This window comes from Natator depressus, chromosome 13 (assembly GCF_965152275.1).
Source record: "Natator depressus isolate rNatDep1 chromosome 13, rNatDep2.hap1, whole genome shotgun sequence".
In the NCBI taxonomy this organism is placed as follows: domain Eukaryota; kingdom Metazoa; phylum Chordata; order Testudines; family Cheloniidae; genus Natator; species Natator depressus.
In genome coordinates this window covers 32,127,245-32,139,137 of record NC_134246.1, presented here as the reverse complement: position 1 = coordinate 32,139,137, position 11,893 = coordinate 32,127,245, and the positions used below count along the sequence as shown (strand labels likewise).

At 50.7% G+C, this 11,893-nt stretch overlaps 1 protein-coding gene across 2 annotated transcripts; it reads right to left on the bottom strand.

Moving 5' to 3' along the window:
• Positions 1 to 3,480: 3,480 nt before the first annotated feature.
• SNAPC2 (small nuclear RNA activating complex polypeptide 2) lies at positions 3,481 to 10,993 on the bottom strand. Of its 2 annotated transcripts, none has more exons than XM_074969818.1 (6): positions 10,905 to 10,993; positions 10,577 to 10,784; positions 9,087 to 9,206; positions 8,740 to 8,808; positions 7,442 to 7,697; positions 3,481 to 4,631 (listed from the first exon to the last, which is right to left on the bottom strand). In XM_074969818.1, the coding sequence occupies exons 2-6, from the start codon at positions 10,772 to 10,774 to the stop codon at positions 4,123 to 4,125; spliced, it is 1,152 nt and encodes a 383-aa protein (XP_074825919.1). In that variant the 5' UTR covers positions 10,775 to 10,784; positions 10,905 to 10,993; the 3' UTR covers positions 3,481 to 4,122. The 2 variants fall into 2 exon arrangements, with proteins under 2 accessions (XP_074825919.1, XP_074825918.1); XM_074969817.1 differs by having other exon boundaries at positions 7,442 to 7,751; positions 10,905 to 10,989.
• Between the last annotated feature and the right edge of the window lie 900 nt (positions 10,994 to 11,893).

Genomic DNA, 11,893 nt, shown 5'->3' with positions numbered 1-11,893 from the left:
TGGAGCAACAAAGAACGGTTCCTTGAAGGAGATTCCTGACTCACTTTCCTACCAAAGTACAAAAATTCTGAAGTCAAGCGGTCCAGTTTTCAGTAAAGCAACAGGTAAATTGACTATAATTGAGCTTTCTACATTCACTAACCTTGACCTCACTCAGCTATTGTGCAAAAACGTGATGCACTAGACGCAACAAAAAATAAGTATAGCTTCAGTTGAAGAGATAGAAGACAAAGCCTCAAATGTTCCAGACATCCAGGATATATCAAACCGTGCCATCTCAGAAACCAGGTACATTCCAACATGATCAACCTTTAACTTGCAGCTACACAAGGTGCAAGAGCAAATGCCCTGTGTATGCCAATTATACGTGCTAGTCCCACTGCTTTCTCAGTAATTTCACACACTTTATTCAGCTGGAACAGAATCTCTCCTTGTATGGAAACTGTTCCGCACCCCCAATCATTTTTGTTGCCCTTCTCTGCCCTTTCCCAATTCTAATATATCTTTTTTGAGATGGGGAGACCAGAACTGCACATGCTATTCAAAATGTGGTGTACCATAGATTTATACTATGGCACTGTGAAATTTTCTGTCTTATCTATCCCTTTCCTAATCCTGTTAGCTTTTTTTGACTGTTGCTGCACATTGAGCATATGATTTCAGAGAACTATCAATGACGACTCCAAGATCTCTTTCTTGAGTGATAACAGCTCATTTAAAATCCCATCCGTCTGTATTTATCATTGGGATCATTTATCATAGGGATAGGATACAGAGGGACCTAGACAAATTGGAGGATTGGGCCAAAAGAAATCTGATGAGGTTCAACAAGGACAAGTGCAGAGTCCTGCACGTAGGACGGAAGAATCCAATGCACCGCTACAGACTAGGGACCGAATGGCTAGGCAGCAGTTCTGCAGAAAAGGACCTGGGGTTACAGTGGACGAGAAGCTGGATATGAGTCAACAGTGTGCCCTTGTTACCAAGAAGGCCAATGGCATTTTGGGATGTATAAGTAGGGGCATTGCCAGCAGATCGAGGGACGTGATCGTTCCTCTCTATTCGACACTGGTGAGGCCTCATCTGGAGTACTGTGTCCAGTTTTGGGCCCCACACTACAAGAAGGGTGTGGAAAAATTGAAAAACGTCTAGCGGAGGGCAACAAAAATGATTAGGGATCTGGAACACATGACTTATGAGGAGAGGCTGAGGGAACTGGGATTGTTTAGTCTGCAGAAGAGAAGACTAAGGGGGGATTTGATAGCTGCTTTCAACTACCTGAAAGGGGGTTCCAAAGAGGATGGTTCTAGACTATTTTCAGTGGTAGAAGAGGACAGGACAAGGAGTAATGGTCTCAAGTTGCAGTGGGGGAAGTTTAGGTTGGATATTAGGAAAACCTTTTTCACTAGGAGGGTGGTGAAATCTCCTTCCTTAGAAGTTTTTAAGGTCAGGCTTGACAAAGCCCTGGCTGGGATAATTTAATTGGGGATCGGTCCTGCTTTGAGCAGGGGGTTGGACTAGATGACCTCCTGAGGTCCCTTCCAACCCTGATATTCTATGATTCCACTATGCATTCCTTTGCACTTATCAACATTGAATTTCATCTGCCATTTTGTTTCCTAGTTGCCCAGTTTTGTGAGAGCCCCTTGTAGCTCTTTGTAGGCAGCTGTGGACTTACCTATCTTCAGTAATTTTGTATCAACTGCAAACTTTGCCACTATTTACCCCCTTTTCAAGATCAGTTATGAATATGATGAACAGCACAGATTCCATTACAGATCTTCAAGGAACCCTGCTATTGGCCTCTCTCCACTGTGAAAACTTCCCATGTATTCCTACCCTTTGTTTCCTAACTTTTATCCAGTTGCTGATCCACTAGAAGACCTTCCCTCTTTTCCCATGACAGCTTATTTTGCTTAAGAGCCTTGGGCCTTTGTTACAGTATGCAATTATTGTAAAAATTGTGTGGAAATGTGAGATTTAGGGAGGATGAGATCTCCTTTAGTGACATCACTGGAAAAAAATTATTTCAATTAATTTCTGAGAAAAAATCATAAACAGTTGTTCATTTTTGCTCATTGCCATCTAGTGGGAAAAGGCTTGAATTGCAGACTTCTTTAAAAAAAATTCAAAAATCAAAGTTTGGATGGTTTTTCCTTGGAAAAACCATCAAAGCTAGAAAGGTGCCAAGGGGTGCAACAGATTCAGTTACAACAAATCTAGTATTTGTAGTCTAAAGTTTATACAGAAAGCCAAACTGTTGGAAGTGGATGAAGGATCATAAAAAAATATCACAATTACTTATCACAAAAAATGTTGCTAGAGACCGAATTAGTCTAAACAAAAAGGTCTACCGATTGTACACAAGGAGGTCACGTGAGGAAGACGAAACTGAAAATTAACAGACCAAAAGTGTGCTGGAAATTAGGCCAAATTGGGTTGGAGGGGGGCACAGTAGGCAGGACCCAAGGCAGTGAGGTAGGAGGCAGCCAGGGCTCTATTTCCGCTCCCCTTTATATGCATCAAACAGCCATGGGCAAGGAGATCAGGGAAGCACTCCCTGATCCCCACCATGACCCAGGGTATTTCATGCTCTGGTACTAGTAGGCATGCAATGGGAAATTTAGACTTAGAATCATAGAAGATTAGGGTTGGAAGAGACCTCAGGAGGTCATCTAGTCCAACCCCCTGCTCAAAGCAGGGCCAACACCACCTAAATCATGCCAGCCAGGGCTTTGTCAAGCCAGGCCTTAAAAACCTCTAAGGATGGAGATTCCACCACCTCCCTGGGTAACAATCTGTACCTACCACCATCCTACTGCAGTGCATCATGGGAAACAGTGTCCCTCACATCCACCTCAGGTGCTGGTGGAATCACTCCCATGAAGCCTAAGCACTGATGCCTCATGAGAATTGTAGTCTCCCTACCACAGCCCCAGTGCCTTAGAAGAGTTTTAATCCCTCCCTTCCCCTCCCCCACCCCAGCCGCTGTTGCTAAGATACATATCTGGTTGGTAAGGGTGATGGTCATAGCTCTGATGATTATGGACAGGTGTTGTGCTTGAGCTGGGGCTTGGTTTCTATTAAAAGGTTCCTGACTCGTTCTGTATTTGGGAAAAAAAATGATATGGTTTAATCACATGGTGATAACCCGCTTCCCATTCCACTGGTATCACTGGAGGATGACAGACAGAAGCTACTGTAGAGACAAGGTGGATGAGGTCATATCTTTGATTGGACCAACTTCTAGTGGTGAGGATTTGTCTATGCTACACCATGTAGCACCTCATTGTAGACACCGCCTATGCTGACAAGAAGGGTTCTTCTCCCGGAAAGGGGCACCCTATGCACAGTGCTGGCATGCTCACGTTGTGCCTGTTAAAAGAATAGGGCTTTGCCAGAAGCAGGTCACAGCCAGTTACTTCCCTCCAGCTCCAGAATGGGGGATTAGGGAGACTTTTACCTCAAGGAGGATGGTTTTAAGCTCTTTATTCCACACCTTAAATACATTTATACTTAAGGGAAAATAACAGAACAGACTCCTCAGGCAGAGCCCAGAGATAAGTGAAAACGACAGTATTTACAGCCAGCAACAAGAGAGAATACATGGTTTTATTCCACAAAGCCATAGTGTTGTGGATAGGAACCCAAAAGAGTCTGTTTCCGTCCCCGGTGAGCCACACAGCTCAGCCTTTGCTCCTTTTGGAGAAAGATTAAACTTCATTTTCACTTCAGTAGCAAACTAGGACTTTAGTTAACATGATCTGAAGGTTGTGAACCCAGCTCAGTCACGTGCTTCTCAGAAACAGGCATCTATCACCCACTCCACAGCCAAGCCCCTGCCAGCAACCAGAGCTGGGACATGGAACTCTGGACACAGGGCCAAGCAAATCCAGGTTGTTTCCTGCTAATGAAACTTCACTTCTTACCTTCAATAAAACTCCATTGTTCAGGAGAAAGACACTCCTTAGGTTGTATCCCTACCAGGGACTGCAGCCCATGGTGAGGAGAGCCCTTACAGGGTCCCCACCACAGAACCAGAGCAGGACTGGTGTAGAGAACCAGCATGAAACAGCTGCCTGAATCTCCGCTCTGAGAAACCAAGACTCACCGCCAGCCTTTTCAGTCCAAACTGCCCCCCTTTCGAGCCAGAAGCTCCAAGGGAACAAGGAACAAGTTCAAAGGGCAAATTCCCAGATCCTTCCAAACTGACTTCTGAGCATCTATACCGGCACTGTGGAGGGGTGGGGGCAACTGGCCATGGGAAGCTGAATGCTGGGCTGGGGATGGGCTCACACTGGGCTGGGGAGTTTCCTGTGTTCCCTGCTCACATTCCCCTGACCTGCTGGGCCTTTTCTGGTTGTCACTGGGCTGTGCCAGTTCTGTCGGCAATGTGCAGCTCACGGACAGGTTAGCAGTGGGAGGCCTCTCACAGTCGACACTGGCAGAAGGCAGGTCAGCGGCCAGCTCTCCTGCACTGGCTCCTGGATCTGACCCTTTCCTGCTCCCATCTGGCTGCTGCGCAGTCAGTTCCCTGTAGGATCTGTGCATGTGCCTCTTCAATCCATCATAGTCCAGGTTGCTCAGCTCTTCAGGGAGGGACATCAACAGGTCTAGGACGACGGCAGACTCTGGAAGGAAGGCCAGACCTTGTCAGGCTGGACTAATTTAAATAACCTGTTTTCAGTCTTGATTTGCATTGTACTTTTCAGTTATTTTCCTAAAGAGAGGTGGATTCTCATTGATTGGAAACCATTCAAACATGCAGCTTTGCAACTAACTATACACTTCTCACTCAACTTGGTGCTTCTTTTTGCTAACCAGAAATACTGTGTGTCTATATATACACTTAAGAATTCTAGCATTTTTTATGATGTTAGGAAATGGTGAATGATGCATTTGCTATTTACTAGATGATTAATTTTTTACCCATGATTTCTGATAAACTACATTTTGGATGGAAACTGGAATTCAGTTAAATGCATAAAAACAGCAAATTACAATTGTTTTTTTAAAAAACCTCCTTAAATGTGCTGGATACACAAGAAAAAAGTAAGTTTATCACAACATTTTGTATTTAAAACTGTGGTCTTAGGACTAATACCTCTCACTGTCATTTTCATTCATAAAGTGCAAGAGGAAAACAAGCTTTCCTACTTTTTCAACTCTATCAGTTTCTCAATTTTGAATGAGCTAGTCATTGAACTGAACTAGCTGAATCCACTGAAAAGAAGAAAATATTCTCTTTGCACCTGCAGGAGAGAGTACTGCTTTCAAAAGCTTGTTTAAGAACAAAAGAATGGCCATATTGGGTGAAATGGTTCATCGAGCCCAGTATCCTGTCTTCTGACAGTGGCTGGTGCCAGATGCTTCAGAGGGAATAAACAGAACAGGGCAGTTGTTGAGTGATCCATCTCGTCGTCTATTCCCAGCTTCTAGTAGTCAGACGTTCAGGGACACCCAGAGCACAGGATTGCATCCCTGACCATCTTGGCCAATAGCCATTTATGGATATCCTCCATGAACTTATCTAGTTCTTTTTTTAAAAAGAGTCAAGAGTTTCGGCCTTTACATCATCTCCGGCAACAAGTTCCACAGGTTAACTGTGCGTTGTGTGATGAAATACTTCCTTATGTTTCTTTTAATCCTGCTGCCTACTAATTTCATTAGGTGACCCTGGGTTCTTATCTTATGTGAAGGGATCAGTAACACTTACCTATTTGCTTTCTCCACATGGTTCATGATTTTATAGACCTCTATCATACCCCCCTTCATCTTCTCTTTTCTAAACTGATCTCTCCTCATATGGAAAAGAAGAGATTAAATTTCAACCAACTCTAGTTTCAGGTGCTTGGCCAGTGACTTTTACCAAGTCAGTGGTTTGACTTTATTTGAAATTTGGAAGCAAACGTACTGTTTGAATATTTTTTGCTATTTAAATTATTGTAATAGATTATAGTAAGGTTTGATCTCAGCAATTTTAAAGAGGTTTATTTTATAGGACGAAAAGTGTGCTAAACTTAAATATAAAAAAATCCTATTTTAAAATTGTTTCAAAAAATTGTTGATTTTTGGCCAGCCTGAACCTTGTCATTCATGCCTGCGGAACACAGGCTGCATTCTGGCCCCGGATCCATGAACAGATGCATGCCCCAGGCTCCGCACTCACTCACGCACTCTGCACTAATTCCCCATCTCAATCACACTCAGGTTTCTCAGTCCCTGTGTCGAGTCAGTAGAGATGGGGTAGTCAACCTAAGCCTGAGAAGGAGCCAGAATTTACCAATGTACATTGCCAAAGAGCCACAGTAATATGTCAGCAGCCCCCCATTAGCTCCCCCCACCCCTCATTCCCGGCACCTCCCGCCCACCAGCAGCCATGCAGATCAGCGCCTCCCCCTCCCTCCCAATCAGCTGTTTCGTGGTGTGCAGGAGGCTGGGGGGGGGGGGGGGGAGGAGCGAGGGTACAGCAGGCTCAGGGGAGGGGGCGGGAAGGGGTGGAATGGGGGCAGGGCTTATGGCAGAGCCAGGGGTAGAGCAGTGAGCACCCCCCGGCACACTTGAAAGTTGGCGCCTGTAGCTCCAGCCCCCGAGTCAGTGCCTATACAAGGAGCTGCATAGTAAACTTCTGAAGAGCCACATGTGGCTCCAGAGCCACAGGTTTGCCACCCCAGCAGTGCAGAAAGTGGCAGTGAATGGCTGACAACCCTCCCTGGCCCCATTAAAATCCCCCCCAAGGCCTGGATCATGGGACATTTTGATTAAGCAGCACATGGCTACAATTCTCCAATCAGTCTTGCCACAGAAACGCTCACTAAGGAAATGGAGGTGTTTTCAGCTGGCAGATCTGAAGGAGCCAATGTTTTGCAAGTGAGAGTCCAGGAATCATGTACCGCTGCCTTGCTCACCTCAGTCTGAGCACAACGTCTCGGTTTATAAGGTGACTAGCACTTATCAAGCAATATACAAGTATGAAAATGGAGAAGACAGAGGTGGGCCAGGACCCCACACCCCACCATCTCAGCACGAGAGGGATCCCTGAGCACGTGCACCCACTCAGCCTCAGGGGCCAACCCTCCAACACTGTCTGCAGAAGGATGGCCAGGAATGTCATGAAGAGGAAAGTGGAGGCAGTGCTAGAACATAGCAAACGCTCCCTCCTCCAAAACAGGCAAGGGAGCAGATCAATTTCTAGACTCTGGAGGAAGCTACTGACTGGCAATGAGCAAGTGGTGGTTACAAGGTCCCAGGGAACACATTCCGTGCCTGTGAACCTCTAGCTGGCCTTGGATTAATTTCCACAGTTGGAGTAGCCCCACACGTCACCAGGGCTTGCTGGTGTCACACCATGAGCTAAGCTATGGGGGAGTGACGGCTATCACAGCCAGCTGGTTCCCTCCCTGAAGATCACAAACATGTAGCTTTTTGGATCCCAACTCACCGTATGGCGAGAGCTCGGGCACTTTGATGTCCCTGGAGAGCATCGATAAATATTTATAGATCTTCTCAAAGTCCACGCTGAATTTCTCTGGTTCCTCGTGAACACCTGGGTCTGTGCTAGTGCTGGAGGACGGAGCTGCTGCTGGGGGGCCTGGGGCAGCATCTCCATTCCTTGCTGCATCATCAGGGGCTGGCGATGCAGCATGCTGGCTCGAGGAGTTTGGAAGGACCTTCTTCTCTGCAGCTCTGGTCAGCTTCTGGGGAACGGAGTGGAGCAAACTGAGCGGCTCGGTGACTGCGATGGTCAGAACCTGAAATTCAGAGATTCTAAGGACAGACTCGTCTAGTCTGACCTCCTGCATGACAAAGGCTGCAGATCTCGCCTGAATTAATTCATGTTTGAACTAGAGCAGATCTTTTCAATAAACTTCCACTCTTGATTTAAAAATTACCTTTTCCAATGGTTAATTCCCATCCCTGTTACAACGTTGTGCCTTATTTCTACTCTGAATTTGTCTAGCTACAAGTGGGAGCTCAGGAAGCAGAAGGAATGGGGACCCCCTTTCCAGAAATGCCAGACACTCCCAGGGCAGCCCCCCTCCCAGTGTCAGGCACTTCCCGACCCCACAGCAGACCTTCCTCAAGGTCAGACTAGGCCGAGAGAGCTGTCCACCATGCAGCACAGCAAAGCAGAACTAAATGCAATGCAATAAGCTACGGGGGCTTTGGACAGCCTGATGCTCTCTGGAGGAATCTCTGATAACCAACCACATCTCCTCTCACTCCTGGATACAAGGTGCATGGCAAGGGAACGGATTTGCTCACTGCTAGGACAGGTGGCAGAGATACCACTGCCCATGCTCTACTTCGATCTCTTCACCTTTACGTAGCTAAGCTGCACAGAAAGCAGCAGTTTGGAGAGCAACACTCAACCTCAGAACAGCTGGGTTCTACTCTGAGCTCTGCCACGGACCTGCTGCATGATGTCAGGCAAGTGGTTTCACAGTATGCGCCCCAGTTTCCCCCATACCAACAGGAAGGGTGAACTGCTGTTTGGCCACTGCAGCAATGCAGCCATGTGAACACAGAGGAAGGTGGTAGAACTCTTGTAGTGGACAGGGATGGAACAGCCTGCCTGTAGCAGGGATATTTCCTACCAGCGACCAGAAGGGACTCGCAGGCTTGAGCCCTGGCATTGGCCAGGTTTTATTCTTCATTCTCTGTAGAAGTCTCTGACCCTGCTGGGTTCTTGGCCCCAGTGGGATCTCGCAGCTGTCACTGAGCACTGATGTCTGTTACCTGAGAAAAAGCTGTTGTCACGGTTTCTTCCAGCTTATCCGTCAGCTTCTCAGCAAGATCTGTCCAGACCTGAGAGGCAGATTTCAGTGAGTGCACTGGAATCAGGCACCCATCCACCTACGCACAGCCACAGTGCGAGAAGCATGAGGCCAGCCAGCAGAGGGCAAGGAGAGCACAGAGTGAGACAGGGACAGCTCCAGAAAGGACAGACTCACTGCAAATGCCTTGTGCCTCAAGCCCATTCTGGTACAGTACAACCAAACTCACCCTTGCCCTGGTACTGTACAGACAAACCAGCCCTGACCACCCCCACACAACACCAGCCCTGATTTCCAGATTCTCCGTACCTCAATAGGAGCTAGGATCTCAGCTTCCTTGCATCTCTGCTCCTCCCGGCAGCGGCGATACTCCATCTGTATGGCCTCCCTTGCTACGCGGCCCTTCAGCTGGTGGATGAAGGCCAGAATCTGCAACCACAGGGAGGTTCAGGCATAGCAGTATACAGAGATGCCCATCCCCCAATAAACAGCTCATGGGTGGGCTGAGAAGGGTGTGGCTGAATGCCTTCTATCCCAACTGGACTACATAGCTGCAGCTGAACTGGGTGTCAGTTCCACCTCTCCCAAAACCCTCTCTGGTTCCAGACAGCAATGAGTTAGTGGGGTGAACTTGCAAAAGGATTGTACAACTAATAAGAAGGACCAAACAAGTTTTAGGCCTGAAAAACCATGGGAGGAGACGGCTGTGCCTAGGTCGGGGTGGGCAAACTACAGCCCTGGGGAGCAGGGTCGAGGGCTGCAGCACGCGCCTTGGCCCCGCTCCAGCCAGGGGCCGCACCATGCGGCTGCTGGAAGCCATGGCATGGCCCCCCTCTGGCTCCTACGCACTCCAATGGCCCCCTCTGGTGCTCTAATGGGAGCTGCAGGGGCGGTGCCTGCGGACGGGGCAGCATACAGAGCTGCCTGGCCATGCCTCTATGTAGGAGCTGGAAAAGAAACATGCCACTGTTTTTGGGAGCTGCTCGAGGTAAGCGCCGTTCGGAGCCTGTACCCCTCAGCCTCTCCCTGTGCCCCAATTCCATGCCCCAGCCCTCATCCTCCTCCCGCTCTCCAAATCCCTTGATTCCAGCCCAGAACACCCTCCTGCACCCCAAACCTCTCATTTCCAGCCCCACGCCAGAGCCCACACCCCCAACCGGAACCTGCACCCCTTCCCGCACCCCTGCCCCAGCCCTTATCCCCCTCCCACCCTCCGAACCCCTCAGTCCCAGCCCAGAACACCCTCCCACATCCCAATTTTATGAGCATTCATGGCCCGCCATACAATTTCTATTTCCTGATGTGGCCCTTGGGCCAAAATGTTTGCCTACCCTGGTCTAGGTACTATGGTGATGGGAACTGTTAAGATACCTGGATAGAAAATGCTGTGGAGAAAGTTGGCTGGGAGAAGCTGAGAGGGGAGCTGTGACTGTCAGAGGCAGATAAGGGGCAAGACATCACCCACAGGAGCCTGCAAAACCCCTGAGCTACAGGAGATGCATAGACCAACACCCTCTCTAGTGCTGCCAAAATCAGGGGACAACATAAATGGAAACAAGAGGAGCCACCACCAGGCAGCACTAGGTTTCCCCACCCCAACCCCAACCTGAACAGTGGAGAGGGACCTGCAGGGCAGTACGGTGGTGGCCCCTGTTCCCAAACCAAGCCGGAGATTGGGCACTCTCTCTCTTTTGTTAGCAGAGAGAGTGCTCTGCTGTCCCCGAATTACCTTTATTCTGACCCTGGCCTGGCCACAGTCACCAGCTCGGCTGGGACCAGACCCCCGAGCCCGCGCTCACCTCGGCCTCACTCCTACGGGGCAGATGCTCCCGCAACAGCTCGGCCTGCAGCTCCCCTTGAGGGGCCTGGGCCTTCAGCGCCTTGATGAGGTGCCGCTTCTCCTGCGCCGTCCAGGGGGCCCGAGCGGGTGCGTGGCGTGCAGGGGGGCCCGTTTCGTAGCGTGTGGGGGCCGAGCGGGTCCGAAGAGGGGGCTTCATGGCTCAGGCTCTGCAGGGGAAGACAAAGGAGTCAGAGGCCAAAGCCCCCGGGTCCTCCCAGCATCTCGCCCCCCAGCCCCCCCCTTTACCCACAGCCCCCTCGCTCTCCCCACCCGCGCCCCCCACGGACCCTGCGGGGGAATCCGGGCTCTGCGGCCGGGGGAGCGGAAAGAGCGAGCGCCGCGCTCCGGCCCTGTCGCACAGATATGACGTCACAGCAAGACCTCCAGAGTCGGCGCCGCGACGGAGAGCCTGGACGGGCGGGGGAAAGAGAAGCGAAGAAATGCATTGTGGGAAGCGTGGTGTTTCCCCCGGCCTCCGTCTCCCATCGGCCATTGCGGGGCTCGGGACTTTCCGTTTCCAGGACCAGGGCCCTGTGAGGCCGGAAGCGGAAGGTGCCGTGGGGAGCACCGCCCCGAGCGCCAGGGAGAGGCGTGGGCGCTACGGAATGACGTGCGCCCCGCTCCGGGCCCGGGGCATCACGGGAGTTGTAGTCCCCGCCCTGCTACGGATTTCGGGCGGCGATTCTGGGTATCGGGGTTTTAGCTGCGCCCGAGCCGCGCTGCCGCCCTCCTCCAGGGAGCGGGCCCCCCCGGGCCGCGGCGCCGCGAGCTCCGCCCGCTCCCCGGGGGCCGGGGGCGCGGCGCTGCTCCGTGCGCCGGCCGGCTTTGCTGCAGGAGCAGGCCCGGCAGAGCGAAGGGCCGGAGCCCTGTGGCAGCGCTGAGCAGACGGTCTGCGGCGCCGGCGGGTTTTCCTGGGCAGGTTAGTGCGGGCTCGATGCTTCAGCCCGCGCCCTGGCAAAGAGCCCGGGAAGGGGCGCCTGGGAACTGGGGTCCCGCGTCCGGACAATCAGAACGCGCGGCCCGGCTCTTCATTCACACGTGGAGCGTGTCCTCGTACCCAGGTCACAGGCGGGGGGACGGGCAAAGGGCTTGTTCCGATAGCTGTCTGCTAGCAGGGGTGTGTGTGATAAGAGGCTGTGGGGGATGTACCGCAATTTCACTGCCTCACCTTGTTCGCGTTACTGCGTCAGTAGCCTGAGCCCTATGTCCGGGCGCACACAGGACATACAGTCACGTGTTCTGTCCTAACTCTATAAACAGTTGCCCCCAGTCCTCC